Below are 16,164 nucleotides of genomic sequence, written 5' to 3' on the forward strand. Positions count from 1 at the left end.
CGAATGATTGGACAAAAATTCACATGTTTTTATCGGGTTATGAATACGCCGATTAAGACCTTAACCCGACTTTGGAAATCAGATAAAGGCGTTACATGATCAGTTTAATGATCGGATTATTCCCATTATGTGGTTATGATCGGCGTATTAGTGTGCATGCAAACGCAGTCGTTTAAAAAAAACGTAATTGAAAAAGTAAAGTCTGTGGAAGTATAGGCTACCAGACATTAATAGAATACCCTGGTGTCCGTTTAAGGTTTTATATTCATAAAAATAATATAAAAGTCATAATTTTTCAAAATTGTATGGGTAGTTTTTACTTGGTCCCTAACGTGACGCTGCAAAGTAGCATTCTCTGGTAGCGTCTTTCGAATGAATGTCGAATGTCGAATATGAAACAAACTTCACCTTGTTGTGACAATAAGGTTCGAGTTACCAACATCAGATTTGATTTGTTTATTGAATCATCAATTGAATGTCTTTATGCTACTGCCAATTTCAGATACTGGCACAAGCACCACGGTCTTAACCGTGTCCAAAGAATAACTTAAAATCAGTCGGTTGTCAAGAATAGATCTTGAGAAACTAATTTGGCATCAATGGTTGTTGGTGCAATTTTTTTTTAAATGTGTTTCAACAAAACTTTTTCCAATATTAGCCACAGCCTACCAACTTTATGTGTGTGTGTCAGAAGGGTGTGTCATGAGATGTGTGTACTGTTTTAATCAAACCACAAGAGGGCACAGCCGTTTAAAGAACAGGCATTACTACATGGGACGTCATAGCTATGCTGGAGCGCGCGCTGAACGAGCTGACTGAAGAATAGGAGCAAGTTCCCAGCAGCAGTCAGCACAGTAGGCTTGAGGTGAACCCTGCGAAATACTCCGTGGACAGGTATCCGGTGTTATGCAGTTTCCAGGGAATACGTCGTATCTGATGTCACCTCGAAGTGTAAGAACAGGTGCGCTGAACTAAGTTCTAATGGCCAAGCAGTGCAGTTCGGATGGGTCAAGAATCGGTAGTGGATTTCCGCAACAGTTTGAACCACTTTGAAGACGAATAGCGAAATATTACATATTGCGCGTTGCTTAAATTGGTCAGTTTTTATGTTGGTTTCTGCCTTAACTGGATACTACTACTCCAAATCCGTGACTTTCAACCGACTGAATTTAGATAGACTGTGCTAAGACTCACTGTATCTTGGATCCGGCGAGTTCTATAGTCGGCTATAGTAAATAGACTACTGCAGAGGACACGCTGGTCTGAAAACATCAGTAGGCTACCGTGTGGAACGGGCAGTTGAAGGATTCTATTACAACACTAGCAACCCCACAATACAATTTCTCCTTCTCCGACAACACTGACGCAGAAGTCTTGCATAGCTGACAGGTTGATGCATGGATAATTCAATCAAAGGGGAAAACAACTGATCCATTTGAAGGGACGATAGACTGCTATGGAATATAACACAAGAAGTAGGTTGCCTCATCTCAGCTTCAGCATCTTTGAACAGTTTCTATCTGCATGACTGTGTGAAGCTTGTCTTGTTATATCAACAAATCCTAGGACTTCTCTAAAGGCTTGCGAGAGACATTCATCATGTCCAAAACGTTGAAAAAGAAAAAGCACTGGTCCGGCAAAGTACAGGAGTGTGACGTTTCGTGGGGAAATGCCGGTGAGTTTGGCACCGTTGTGGAAGTAGGGGGTGGTGCCGAACTCGGAGAATTCCCGTACCTGGGCCAGGTGATTGCGGATGCGATGGTTTGTCACGCAGGAAGATTTCCTTGCACCGGGGACGTGCTCCTCGAGGTGAACGGCACCCCAGTCAGCGGGCTGACCAACAGAGACACCCTCGCTGTCATCCGCCACTTCAGAGAGCCCATTCGCCTAAAGACAGTGAAACCAGGTATGCAATGTGTCAATATCAAACAAAGGTTACTGCCTTATAACAGCCTTGTTAGTGTAAACCCCAGTGTTTTTTATCTTCAGTTTTATGATATTCCGCATTACGTCACAACCTGGAGAGGTAGGCTCTATGTGACGGTTATCAGGCAGAGGTTTTTAAAACCCTGCAGGGCCAACAAGGCAGCCAACCAACCACACTGAGGCTGGCTCACTGTCAGAAGCATGTTTGATGGGTTTCGCAAACCCTTATCTACATGTCAGATCGAGTGTGTGTACTGTGCAGCGTTTGTTTGCCCTGGGCAGGACAGCCAGGGTCATGGCAGGGTTAGGTTGACTGGGCTCACTTGAGAGGAGCCTGATAGGAAGGAAATAAACAACAAGTACTTGTGAACGTGCTGCCTCCTCGCATCCAGCTGAGCCCCGAGCCTGCAAGATTAAGGATCAGGTGTGTGTGTAGGGCCTGAGTGTGTGAAGAGTTAAAGGTACAGAGCATGTGCTATGTGTTACATGAACATGTCTTGTACTCTCTGAGTTTGCCACCTTTTTGTATAGAACTATCTGACAGATAAGGACGCAACGCAGCACTGCGGAAACACTGCCGATTCTTGTAGTCGCTCAGATAACATGGGCATGTCTTGAGCTTGTCTGCAGACAGCTTTATGAATCTTGTGAGTAATCCTACGAGTAATTACTTGGGTACACAGATGCTGTCCACTGACCGTAATCACGTGTTCTCTCCTATTGTTCTACATACGCCACAGGACATCTTCTCCATGTCATTTGCACTAATCTGTGCAAGGCTACTGGCCGAAAGCATAGGCCTATCAGATAAATCAGTGTGTGTGTGTTTGTGTGTGTGTGTGTGTGTGTGTTTGTGTGTGTGTGTGAAGGCGTGTAGAATACTTCCAAATGGCCAGTCATTTTAAATCTCTGTTACTGATTGATTTCCATCTGTGACAATCTGTTATAGTTTTCTATTAGATTGAGTAATACTAGGCTTATACAATGTTGTCCAGATGCACAAAGGTCCTCCTGGCAGTTGTAGGCAGACTGATCTAGATTTAGATATAAACACGAATGAATTGGAGCTGGGTAGAATGGCAACGTAATTTCTCTTTGTAATCGGGCAACACTGCACAGAATTTCAGCACAAAAGTTCCAATTTAAATGTTTCATGGAAATGCTCCCATTTTCAGGCCTAGTGTGTGAGATATTTTGACATGTCTGAAGAGGGAGGTAGTCTGTTAATGGTGCTAGTCATGTCGCCTTGAGGTGAGTCCAAGTTGAATTGATTAAATTACAGTTTTTCAATCCCCAGGTTGCTGCTCTCCTTCACGCTGGGCTGAAGTGTGCTGGCCAGAGTCCTTGGCTGCTGTGGTTCCTCCCACAGATACAGACTGTTTCAAAACATGCATCGATCCTTGCTCATACACACGCCCCCTTTCCATTTTTAGTGCTATTCTTGTCAGAGGTTCTGCTTGCTTGGAAGAGGCAGGGGTGATCGCTTCAAGAATTAATTCCCAGTTACAGTCAGTGATGTGGCTGCTTTATTGATAGACGCTTCCCAGATTTTACATCCCACCACCCATATTCATCACTGTTCTGTGATAATCTCATTTACATGACACTGGCAGCTCTAACCAGACGTGAAGGAGGTGCTAGTTGTACTTGATGTGGATGGAGGGTGGCAGGTTCTGACCTCAGGCTGGCTGGCTGTGGGGTTGACACCTGTGGATCTAACCATAGGCTCTGGATGAATGCTCTGGATCTCTAGGTGTGTTTATCTCAGAGTCCCTCCCAACCAGCCTATCATGTTTAATTCATCCATTCATCCATCATTGATGGGACCTCCATACTAAGAAGGGGTGGCGGACCGCCCTCCAGGATCAAATGTTAGGAGGCTGGCATAGATGCTAGCCCTGAGCGACAACACTAAGTCTGGGGTGAAGGGGAGGGAAAGGCCTGAGTCTACCAGGTGTTTGCTTCAGGGACGCCCTCTGTGTATTGTGGTTGCCATGGCACCACAGGCCATCTGTTGTGTGTGTGTAGAGGGGCTCAGGAAGAGAACAGGCAGTCTAACTACTGTTGTTGCTGCTAAAAGTCAGACGACCAAATGAGTCCACGCCAGTATGGGAAGTTTACCTGTGTGATGTTGAAACCAAAACGGTCAAATACATGACACCAGTTACATTAAGTGTTTTGCATGGTTGATATGTAGCTCTTAAGAGCTTCTCTGATACCAGTTGATTCAATGGAAGTTTTAAAACACATGTGTTACTGTGTGTCCTGTAGACATGTCGGACTATGACTAAGTACTTAATTTGATAAGATGTTCTACGAAGTGAATAGTCTTGTTAATGTGCAAGTCCTCCGTAAGCGCTTATTTTGTCTCTGTTCACTTGCATTCAGCAATCATATTTTCTGCCCCTCACTTTCCCCAAGGATCATCGCAATATTGGTTTTTCCCTTTTTCTATGTGTTCTCTTTATCTTCACTTCTCAACCACTCATTCTCCTCCCACTGCATTCTTTCTGGTCCCTCCCTCCCTCCCTCCCTCCCTCCCTCCCTCCCTCCCTCCCTCCCTCCCTCCCTCCCTCCCTCCCTCCCTCCCTCCCTCCCTCCCTCCCTCCCTCCCTCCCTCCCTCCCTCCCTCCCTCCCTCCCTCCCTCCCTCCCTCCCTCCCTCCCTCCCTCCCTCCCTCCCTCCCTCCCTCCCTCCCTCCCTGCATCCTAGCCTCTTATTACATTATTGAAGGTAAATGTAACAGGAAATCTCTCTGCTGATGTGCAGTTCCGCAGCTGTGTTTTTGTATTTTGAGGGAGAAACGCTGATTAAAAACACCTAAATTACCTCAAAGTATCGCCCAGAGAAGCCGAGAGAGAGGGAGAGACCTGACCTCTGAACACAGTTGCCTCCACATGGGAACAGCAGTGTACAGTACAGAGCCAAGCCTCTCACCTGCAGACCTGAGAGCTCCTCAGAGCTCTACATCAGGACTGGAGATGCATGTTGCGAGTGTTCCCCTGGCTCTCGAGCAGCACACGCAGGGCCCAACAAGGAGTCAAGCTTGAAGGATCGGAGCCCCACCCAAGGTCCCTCGAGCAGTTGTTCTGGAGTAGAGAGATGTGGAGGGGGGGGGGGGTACCATTGATTACTGGTGTTCTAGCCCCGGGGCAGCTTGTTGTCATCTAATTAGAGCTAATGGATAGTAGTCCAGTCAGCACTCTGCTGTGAGGCCAGAACAACAACACAGCCCTCGTCCACTCCTCCCAGCCCGGGAAGACAGGCCTCTGAATGGAGGTTGTCTGGAGCTGTGTAATCTCAGGCTATCACACTGGGCTGGGTGCACTACGGAGAGATAATAAAAGTGGCAGTAAAATGGAATTGCTGTCAATGTTTCGAGGTACTTATCGCCATCCATTAAGAAAAGTGAATAATGGCAACCCCTAGTAGTTGTTAATTTTCCTCCCTATGATAGATTTCTTACTACACTAAAAGACCAGGCTTTGTATTTAACTGCCCTTCTCAGCCCTGATTTCAGCCAATGTGTTAGTGTGTTAAAGTGTGTGAACCAGTTAACCATTCACTACCTCTAACCCGTGATAGAATGGTTGGTGGGGGGTTGTTTTCATGTTGGTCGGGGGGAGAGTGGGAGAGGGGGGGGGGGTTAGCACAGCCCTGCTGTACAACAGTACAACACTGAATCAAATCCGAAGCACTAATGCCAATCTGAATTCCAGTTTACTACAACTCAGTAAATAACTCCTGCTGTTGTCTTCAGCCTTGTAAACGGTGCTGTGTTTGCGTGTGTGTCAGCAACGGCATGGCTGCGTCGCTCTCCTGTGTGTCCCCGCTTTGCCGCCCTGCTGTTGATGTGCTCATCAAAACAGGTTTGCACACGCATGGTGCAACAGTGCCTGAGAAAAAAATTGAATAAAAGTGTTTTCTCTTTCTGTGTGAGAGCTTAAAGAACGGCCCTCTGGCTGTGTCAGGGCTGCCAGTGGTGGGTTAGTCATTTAGCTGAGCTGTCACTCAGGTGGAGGAGGAGGTTGGGTCGCACAGCAAGGCTGCCTCTCACAGAGAAGCTGCACTGGACCCTAGGAATCTGACATCTAAGGTCAACGTCAAGTCCTTCCTCAAGTCTTTGAACACTGGCGTTGCAGTTGGAACTAACAAGGAGTGGCGGACCACGTAGATCATGTATCCTCAGCATGGAGTGGGTGCGCAGTTGTTCTGAGTTGTTGTATGATGCACGGTTGATTCGCTGAAAACACGTTTGCTGCTACTAAAGGCATGTTGCTGGAGTCATTATTGGCTTTTGTTCTCCACTCAGCAATGAATCCATAAGCAGAAGGAACTTCACCTGATCCCTATTATATGCATTTTTGTGTGCGCGTGTGTTCCTGCGTGTGTGTTCCTGCGTGTGTGTTCCTGCGTGTGTGTTCCTGCGTGTGTGTTCCTGCGTGTGTGTTCCTGCGTGTGTGTTCCTGTGTGTGTGCCCAGGTCCATGTGGGAGGATATCACTCCACCTGACGATCCACCCAGCCATCAGCCTCTCCCACTGGCTGCTCTCCAGGCTCATTCCCAACCCTGTCACACTCCTCCGCCCTCTATCCCTCCACCCCGCCCGTCCGCCAGCCCGTCAACAGGGAGCGAGCGAGCGAGCGAGCGGATGGCTGCGCTGAGGCCCCAGACAGCAGCAGCTGCTGTGAATACTAAAGCCTCCCTCTCTCCCTATCTTCCCCTGCTCCAATCCCTATCTCGTTCTCCCGCTCTCGCGCAGCCCTCTCCTTCTGCGGCACTCGCTCCCCGCCCTCCCTTCGCCCTGCCTCCCCCACTCCCCCACACGTCCCTCCATCCCTCCAGTCCCACTCTCCTTTGCTGCTCCACTCCTCTGAAGGAGAGAGACACTCGGAGCTCCTCTCCCAGGAGGGGCGGAGAGGGGAGGAGTGTGAGGAGAGGACCCAGGGCCGGTCTGGTGGTCCAACACTTGTCACATCCATCCAAGCGGCGTAGCGTTTGAATTCCTCTGCCATTTGCATGTCAGAGGAGGAGCCTTAACGACGAGTGACGAGCCGCTGAGGGGAGAGCCTCTCTCAGAGACAGAGAGGGAGTGACACGGGTGTCCGAGGGGCCCGGCTGTTTACCCCGGCCTCGTTGTCAACACTGCCGTCATCTTGGCGTCCGTGTGATTAGGAATCCTCCTGCAACAATAATGACTTTTTGATGGGGATGTGTGCCGTCTTGCTGTGTGTGTGTGTGTGTGTGAGAGAGAGAGAGAGCGAGAGATGGAGAGAGAGAGAGGAGGCCTGGCATGTTTCAAAGCAGATGAGAGATGTGAGACTGCTGATTCACCAGGGCTGAGCCCTCCGCTGGCTCACGGAGATCACACTGTGTGACGCCTGTCTCCAGACGCACACCTGCAGTGCTGGAGGAGCTTGGAACACATAACACACACACACAAACACACTCCCGTACATATATATACGTGCAGCTTCAGAGAGCTCAAGCACTCCTCTCCTCAGCCTGCCTCCTAATTGGCTCCCACCAGTAAGGCATCATTGCTGTTGTTTATTCCCCCCAAGATAAGATGAGGTCAGCGTCTAAATGATGCATATAAATAACACAGGCCAGTGCCTAGCGAGCAGCTCTCCTCTGTCACGGCGACCATTAGACGCCAGCACCGGGCTACAGCTATAGTCAAGTCAATAGCCTGGCAGTGCAGCTGTTATTGCAAAGCAGCCAGGGAGACATGTTCACCTGGAGAGTCATCACCCCCCGCCCCCCCTCCCCTTCATTCCTGAATGCTACTGTTCTGCGGCAGAGTGACCCCTGTCAATCCCCCCCCCCCCCCCCCCCCCCCCCGATGAGCTGGCTCCTTTCTGCTGACTCGCTGCCGTTAGAGGCAGGAGGCAGAGTTGCTGTCGGGGGCACACGGAGCCGAGGAGACGTCGAGGCTGCAGAGTCGGGAACGTACCCACCCTCTCGTCAGGGCCGGTGGAGCGCAGGCGGATCAACAGAAACAGCTCATACTGGGTTCTTATTTATGGGAGGCGGAGCGAGGCGGGCACCCTGGGGGCGGGGGCGGGTCGGGGGAGGGGGGTGAGAGATGGTGTGACTAGAGATGTCCAGGAGCCAGGGAGGGGGGTAAGGGAGGAAGAGAGGATGTTCCAAAGAGCAAAGAGGCTGATATTGATGGAGGCTTCGCTCTGTTGATCGCTCCCTGGCGTGCAGGCTGAACTCTGCTTGTGCACGGAGCATTCTGTCCCACAGTGAGCTCGACGCCCCCCCGACCCGGGCCACCGGCCCGAGAGACGCCCTTCATGGTGCAAAGCCTGTATGACCAGCAGAGAAAAGGCAGCTGGAATCTCAGCCCTGAAAATCTGCTGAGGAGATACCGAGCCTCTGAAATAGAAACCGGGATTAAAGAGTGGGAGCCGAAACACATACTGGGAGAGGAAGAGGAAGGAGAGGACAGAAGATTGAGAGAAAGTGGGAAGGAGAGCGATAGGTAGAGGGCAGTGACGAAGGTGGTATTGCTGCTTTGAGAGCGCTGAGGAGGCCTCATTCTGCGGGCCTGGTGTTCATTTGGAGATCCTTCTCCTTTATCCCTCCCCTCTGGGTCTGCACTGCAGCATGGGAGAACAGAAACAGTTGGCTCCCTCCAATCTTAATCTTAAATCTGCAAATAACCTCATCTCAGCCCTCCTTCTGAGCTGCCTGTGTGTGTGTGTGTGTGTGCATAAGAATGAGAAATTAGGCCAGAGATAGGGATTGTTCTCTGGTTCCAGTGGCCTTTTGAGGAGGAATGCAATCACGGTGACAGGATTTGTGTTTCTCAAGCCACCGGCTGGCTTTAGTATGCTGACCAGTCTCTCTCTCTCTTTCGCTGTCTTTCTTTCTCTCTCCCTGTCCCTTGCACCTTTCCTTGTGTGTTTCTCTCATTCTGGGCTTGTTTTCATGTCAACAGAAGCTGCTAGACGTTCTGTGACATAACAGGTGGGGGATCTGGCGTATTGTCGTCGCTCTTTTGTATTCTTTCATTCACTCACTAGCCCACACTCATTAGCCCACAGCTAATATCCACAGTTTGTGTGTGTGTGTGCACTGTGTGTTTTCTCTCTGAAGATAATAGAGCAGACCAGGACAGTGGGTCAGGTGCCAGTCTTAGTCTCTTGCCATGTCAGACTGGCGCCATGCCTGCTCTCTGACACCTCCACCCACTGCCTCCGTGCCAGCTCTGCCCACTCAGCTGCTTGGCAATGGAACTCCACCAGGGAGAATCGATTAAGCCTCTCTGATGGTGACCATGGCGACAACCCAAATCAAATGGGAAGAAACACACCGACCTACCTTATTGTGGCCCCAGCTCTGTTTTCAGGGTCCTCCCGGCCAATCCCCAGCCAGGGAACTGGGAGAGGGACTCCACCATGTACCAAACTGTACAGCTCATATCTGAGCTTACAGGCTCGATACAGCCCACCTAGGGCACTGAAGGGTTAATGACATTTACCCATGTCCGACCAACAATGAGGCTAGATGGTGACAGAGAAAACTGATTTATTATCTGCCTGAACTGGGTCACATCAAGTGCGTCTCTGCTTGTAATTGGCCCCAGGAGGGCGAGGGGAGACGAGGTTTTTTTTCTCTGTGACCCTGTCCTGGTGAGTCCGGAGGAGCAGCCCGTTCCTCGCACCCTGCCCCCCCCCCCCCCCCCCCGGCAGAGGCTCCATGCTCGGCAGAGATAAGGCCACAGCAGCCTCATCAGAATGCGAGGCCGTCAGAAGGGCTCTGGACAGGCCCGTTAGCATTCCTAGCAGGGTTATTGATCAAGGCCGTATCAAACAGTCAGCATCCAGGGCTGGGCTACCGGTCAGCATGTGGCTGAAGGACGTAGAGGACGTCTTTACACACTCTCTCTCACACACACACACATAGTCAGTGTCCACACGGACTTTGACGAAATGAGAATTGTGTAAGCTCTAAATAGGTATCGGATTGATGTTCCTGTATCTCAGTCTCCTAATGTCGTTTGTTATGCTATGACATCATTCCCTGCGACAGCTGTTGGCCTCTCTATTCATGTCACGATTGGCATCTTCTATTCTCCACTAATAAGCACGTCCCTCCAGATTGCTGCTCCTGAAAGGAGGTCTTATGTAATCAGATCAGACTCCGGATGGAGTGTGTTACTGAACAGCACATGGAGCTCCCATGCTTGCTGCACCAGAAACGCTGCTCACAGGAGCAGACAACAGACTGCAGCGAGCCAGGCCTTAGACAGGGGAGGAGTGGTCAGGCTACTGATCTACCCCTCCATCACTATAGGACCAGCAAAGTGTCCATTAACAGGGATTATATAGTACTCTGCACATACAGAACACCTCGGGAACTATTGATCACATGAGTTAGTCTGCCTGATGGAACGGCTGGGAGATGTTGACCCTTCTACTGGACCACTCCCAAAAGCCGTTGTTCTGGTCCAAGATCCATTTTGTATTCTCTCATGCAGTCAAGCAGCCTTCAACAATGCTTCTTTGTCGAGCAGCGATATCTGTGCAATGGGATTGGCTAGGAAATGTGTCACACCACTTGAAGAGGAGTGAGAAAGACAGAGAGGCGAAATGAGAGAAGTGTTAAGCTAACATAAGGGATATAAATGGTATGGCATTATTCAAAACAAAATTCCTTCCATGTGAAAAATGCACCTCTCAGAACTCCCGTTTCGAAAACAGATTTGCCCTACATGTTAGTAGTGTAATATAAGCTGGTTGTCTGGAGAATGGAAGCTATGTATGGAATGCAGATTCTTTCTTGTTTGCTGAGAACATTGCTAGCTACTAGAAACCACCACGCCAGCTACAGTGTATTGTTACCAACAGGTGTTTGCTCTGGCATCCCTTCTACTTTGTTTCCCTGTGAGACCCTGAACTCCAACACGCTTGTCTCCTCCTCAGCCCCCCGCCCAGCCCCCCTGCCCTGCCCAGCCCAGCCCCCCTGCCCAGCCTCCCTGCCCTGCCCAGCCCCCCTGCCCTGCCCAGCCCCCCTCCCCAGAGTCTGGATCATGTAGTAATGCCTGAGAAGGACTCTGTTTCCAGCTTGTTATCACGCCTTACTCTAGTACTAGATAGATCTGGAAGTGTGAATGCTACTGAAGAGAACATGAGAGGTCCTCAGGAGGTGCAGTGAATGACTCAGCCCACATTACACATTACCAACCCTCTTCTCTTTGGTTTAGAATGAATGACTCAGACGTGTGTGTGTGTGTGTGTGTGTTTGTTTCAGGCTGTGCCATGCTGTACCATTCCAAGGGAAGGCAGCACACGGTGCACTCTAAATGCCCCAGGTTCAGAACAGAGCAGCCTTCACCACAACAGTCCTTGACCTTATTCTCCAATAACAATGCTGTAGTTTAAAGTGTTTTTGAAACCAAAACGACCTTGATGCCCACACATCCACCAGCCTCCCAAATTGAAATGTTGTCTCCCTCCCAGACCTCAGTGAATAGAAGTTGGCTCTCTCAGATAAACAGGCTACACATCATTAAGGGAATATGGGGTCAAACGGGTCTAACAAGTGTGGCCACCAGCAGCAGCTCTGACACAACCCTGACAGGACTGGTTCATCCGCTCTAACGTGGTGTGGAAACAGCAGCTTCTGACCCAGACCTGCCCAGAGGCTGTGGAAGTGTGTCAGTCAGCATTCCTGGCCCTCAGAATCCTGCTCACGTTCACAGTCTCAGACAGATCATGACTGAACCTATAGTAGGCGTGATGCAGAAACAGACCGGGTTAAGTCAGATAGGTCCGGACTACCATGCTGACGCAGACAGACAGGCAGACAGACAGACAGGCAGGCACCACAGCAACATACCAACCTATACATAGGCCGAGTGATGTCTAACGTTGACAACTTTCTCGACAGAGCCCCTGTCTCCAGCCCTAGACTCAAACGACCTCCTAAAGACCAGGGGTCATGAGGTCACCTCAGTGTTGTGGCTCACGTCATGTTGTCACCAGCTGAGGGCAGGACATCTAAACACATGGCTGCATGTGGCCATGATTCATCCTGTCGTGTGTGCATTGAAACAAATTCATGGTTTCTTGATTGGTTTAGCATATTCCCTCGTGGAAAGGAAGTGTTCTCTAGGACCATATCATCTAAACACACACACCCTCACGCTGACCAATTTTTGTCTGTCTCCGAGCAGCCAGACATCATCAGCCCCCCCCTCCATATTCAACCCTCGTTTTTTGTTGCTTTGTTGCCCTCTCCTCGGGCACCAACAAAGGTAATGGAGTCTAACAGCAAGCATCCGCAAGTCTGTATTTCTTACTTTCTCTTTCATCCTCTCCCTCTCTCTTTCTCTTACTCTCCCCCTCCCTCCCTCTCACTCTCTCTCTCTCTCTCTCTCTCTCTCTCTCTCTCTCTCTCTCTCTCTCTCTCTCTCTCTCTCTCTCTCGGTTTCTGTGAGGGTATTACAGCCTGTTGAGCTGATTGACCTTATCCCAGCCTCTGAGATGTGGCCCACTATGGCTGCTTGAAGTGGTGCAGAGAGGATGCCATTGAAACCAATCTTGCGGTGATGACTGGAAAGAACTCCACTGACAGACCCTCTTGTTGGTGTGAGGAGAACCGGATGACACCAGTTCAAGGTCCATTGGTTCCTGCAGCCTGATTGTTTACAGTTTGGTCTATTGTAGTGTTTTTAGCTGCCAGCCAGCCTGCAAGCCAAGCGGCACCGAATGCAAATATTTGACCAGCTTTATTGCCTCAAACAAATAACAGCATTAGTCCAGGTTTGCATGCATAGCATCGAGTGTTGTAAACAAGCTTGTGGAATCCACAGGAGTTAGTGGAGGCCTACAGTAGCTAGTCATCCAGACACTCAGACTTTAGGTAAGGCTGGCTGGTTGGTGATCCCAGACTGGAGAGAGGCTGTATGTGTCCTGGGTCTTAGGCACCGCTGCTGTGGTCTTACTGTCGGCTCAACCCTCTCCTCCGCTCTCCTCCCCTCCCCTTTCCTCTCCTCCTCTCCTCCTCTCCTTGCCTCTCCTCTCCTTTCTTCTCTTCTCCTCTCGTCCCCTCTCCTCTCTCCTCCCCTCCCTCCAGGACTTCTGACACCTGAGAACACTGGGAACTGGTCCCTGGCAAATACACACACATCCATCTGTAGACACACACCCTTTTCAGCTAACGATGATCCCCAGCGCACAGGTCGTATCTATTATTGGATACTCTCCTGTTCATTCGTCACTGCCTGCTTGGTGATGCAGGGTGACAGGGAGTGGAAGTGGCCCCCCAGTCCTCTGTCAGGCCCTCGCCCTCTCTGCCCTCCTTCCATCTTTCCCTCTTTCCGTATCGCTCTCTTTTCTTGATCTCTGTGTCTCTGTCATCACTTGCTTTCTTCTCTCTCTCTTTCTCTCTCTCTCTTTCTCTCTCTCTCCCTCCTCTGTCTCTATATTTCTGTTTCAGAGCTTTGAGGGAGTCATTGGGAGCAGAGATTCATTAGGGCACCATTCTGTTCTTCTGATTAGGCATAGTGAAAGGACCACTTGTGGGTGGAGGCGTCAGAATCAAAGTTAACAGTCTCAGCTAACGAGTGTAGGAGACATCTCCCCAGGGTCATCCATGACAGAAATAACAACATTGTTTTAGTCTCTTAAGAACTCTGTGTCGGTCTTGGCTTAGTGTGAACAGTGAACCCATTTGAAGGAGATCCATCCAGTTGCTCCCTGCCCTGCATGAAACAACAAAGTGCTACAGTCTCCAGATAAGGTGTTCATTGGAGCAGTCAGGAGACGAGAGGGGGAAGGATGGGGGTGGGGGGGCAAACAGAATGCACCATGGGGTCATTTTACCTCTTCTATCATGTAAAACATGCTAGCTCCGCCTTTCCGGGCCGACTGTCCGGCCTGCAGAACTGGCCGTGCTCGTTTGTAGGTTTCGAGGGAGGTGTCGTCAGGGTTGAGTTTCCATGGCGAGCCTGTTTTTCCTGCTCCTGTCTCGGTGGCCTGGGGAGCAGGGCTGGGCACCGCGGTGCCAGCAGAGTAAAGCACCATCACCGCTGCATCTCTCCCAGCAGGTCCTTGTTGTTGTGACACTTGGTGGCTGGGGGTCTGTTGTCTCTACTCCCCTCCGTGGCTACCACGGTGACATTACTAAGGACATCCAGCCTCCCAGCCCACCTACAGGACTAAAAGTGTCAATTACACAGCTGTGACAGGAGCTGTAGGAAACTGAAGCCTAGTGTTTTCTGTCTGGCTTCAGAGCAGGGTTTAAGACGACACATTCTGAATCCAATCCTGTCCAGCCGAGGGTAGACAGAACCTTCTGGGTTCCTAGAATTCCAATACTAAAAGAGGAGTCTCCTGTAAAAGTGCTGCTGTGTGTGTGTGTGTGTGTGTGTGTACCAGCCCCAGCAGGCTCTGTCTGAGTGATGTTGCTGCTGCTCTAGGGCTGTGCTGTGGACCTGGCCTGTCTAGACTCTGTTTAGGGGTGTTTGAACAAGAGAGAGAAGCCACTCTGAGGCCAATTAGCCAGGCCTCCCCTCCCCTCCCCTCCCCTCCCCTCCCCTCCCCTCCCCTCCCCTCCCCTCCCCTCCCCTCCCCTCCCCTCCCCTCCCCTCCCCTCCCCTCCCCTCCCCTCCCCTCCCCTCCCCTCCCCTCCCCCCCCACAACACAGCATCCATCTCCACTTACCCTACTAAACTCACAAACACACACGCCAACACATCCACACAGACAAGCAGTGAGGAGAGATCCAGGAGTCTCTGAGTCTGATGAGGCTGTCTGCACCTGGTTTACTCACCTGACTGGCTGCAGCATGAAGCCCAGTGAGCAGGGGGGAGGGGAGGGGTAGACCTGCTCACCTTGCTGGGCACAGAGAAGCCAGATAAGCCTCTCCAGGCCAGCTCCACTACACTCAGCACTAACGAGAGCATAGGCAGAGGACAAGTGACGACAATTGTATGTAATCAGGGGGGAAATGTCAGAACAATTGTGTGTTATTATTAGGCGCACACGGTCGGGGTGTTACATTTCTGTGCTGAGTGTCATTAGGCAGCAGAGATAGTCACAGTAGTTACGCCAGTACACTTTGAACCCTTGCTGTTTGATGAGGGCTCCTTTTTTAAGTGGAGAGAGAAAGACGGAGATGGAGAGAGGCAGAGAGACAGGGAGAGAGAGAGGCAGAGAGACGGAGAGAGAGAGGCAGAGAGACAGGGAGAGAGAAAGGCAGAGAGACGGAGAGAGAGAGAGAGAGGCAGAGAGACAGGGAGAGAGAGAGGCAGAGAGACAGGGAGAGAGGCAGAGAGACAGTAGAAAAGAGAGGAAGAGAGATGGGGGTAGAAAGGTAGCGCGACAGGGAGAGAGAGAAAGGCAGAGAGACAGGGAGAGAGAGAGGCAGATAGACAGGGAGAGGGAGAGTGACGACAAGAGAGACCGAGCAAGACGAAAGAGGAGATAAAGAGAACGAGTCTGCCTGTTTGTGTTTCATTAAAGCCAGGGTCTGTCATTCCTCATTTCAAAGTCCACACAACACACTGTTCAAACAATGGAACGGTGATGAGTTTCCTTGGACGTTTGACCCGTCTCCGTCACATTTGAAAGTTCCAATTAGCACCTGAATTTAAATTGTTACCGAAATGAAATACCATACTTTTCACACCTTGACAGCTATTTGACCTGAGTTGCAAAGCTAATCCACCCCTCTCCCTCCCCTCACAAACAGTGAGTCAGAGGGCTGAGTGGTTAGGGAATCGGGCTAGTAATCAGAAGGTTGCTGGTTCGATTCCCGTGCCAAATGACTTGTGTCCTTGGGCAAGGCACTTCACCCTACTTGCCTCGGGGGGAATGCCCCTGTACTCACTGTAAGTTGCTCTGGATAAGAGCGTCTGATAAATGACTAAATGTAATGTAAATGTAAACTCACACACACACACACAGACCCATATGTCGCCACGTGTGAGTGGCGCCTGCAGTCCTCCTGATGGGACAGGATCCCAGTGTGTTGGTGTGGTGATGGTGGGCTGTCTTCCTCCACCCTGCCAGAGCAGTACCAGCACAGTGGGGCTCTGCTGGTCCCATGCTCAGTACTTCTGCGCTGGTCCTCCAGGACCCTGCCATGGCTCACGTGCTCACTTCAAGCAGAGGTTAACTTTCCTAACAAGCCCAAGGAGGCAACACATCTCCGAACTGTGACAAGGCCGTTTGAAGTCCTTTTTTGAAGTGACTTTTTGCTTTGAGACGGATTCTAAGC

The 16,164-nt window shown here is 50.4% G+C and overlaps 1 protein-coding gene across 2 annotated transcripts in view; it reads left to right on the plus strand.

The window, feature by feature from the left end:
* Positions 1 to 809: 809 nt before the first annotated feature.
* Positions 810 to 16,164, plus strand: part of magi3a (membrane associated guanylate kinase, WW and PDZ domain containing 3a) — an 87,663-nt gene continuing 72,308 nt past the window's right edge. Inside the window, exon 1 of one of the 2 annotated variants that reach the window (XM_084679339.1) lies at positions 810 to 1,906. In XM_084679339.1, coding sequence (XP_084535465.1) covers positions 1,600 to 1,906 — 307 coding nt within the window. In that variant the 5' untranslated portion in view covers positions 810 to 1,599. The remainder of the gene's footprint in view (positions 1,907 to 16,164) is intronic. The other variant, XM_084679338.1, reaches the window with a different exon arrangement.

The sequence above is a fragment of the Hypomesus nipponensis genome, chromosome 18, assembly GCF_054491055.1.
Source record: "Hypomesus nipponensis isolate SF chromosome 18, ASM5449105v1, whole genome shotgun sequence".
Taxonomy (NCBI): domain Eukaryota; kingdom Metazoa; phylum Chordata; class Actinopteri; order Osmeriformes; family Osmeridae; genus Hypomesus; species Hypomesus nipponensis.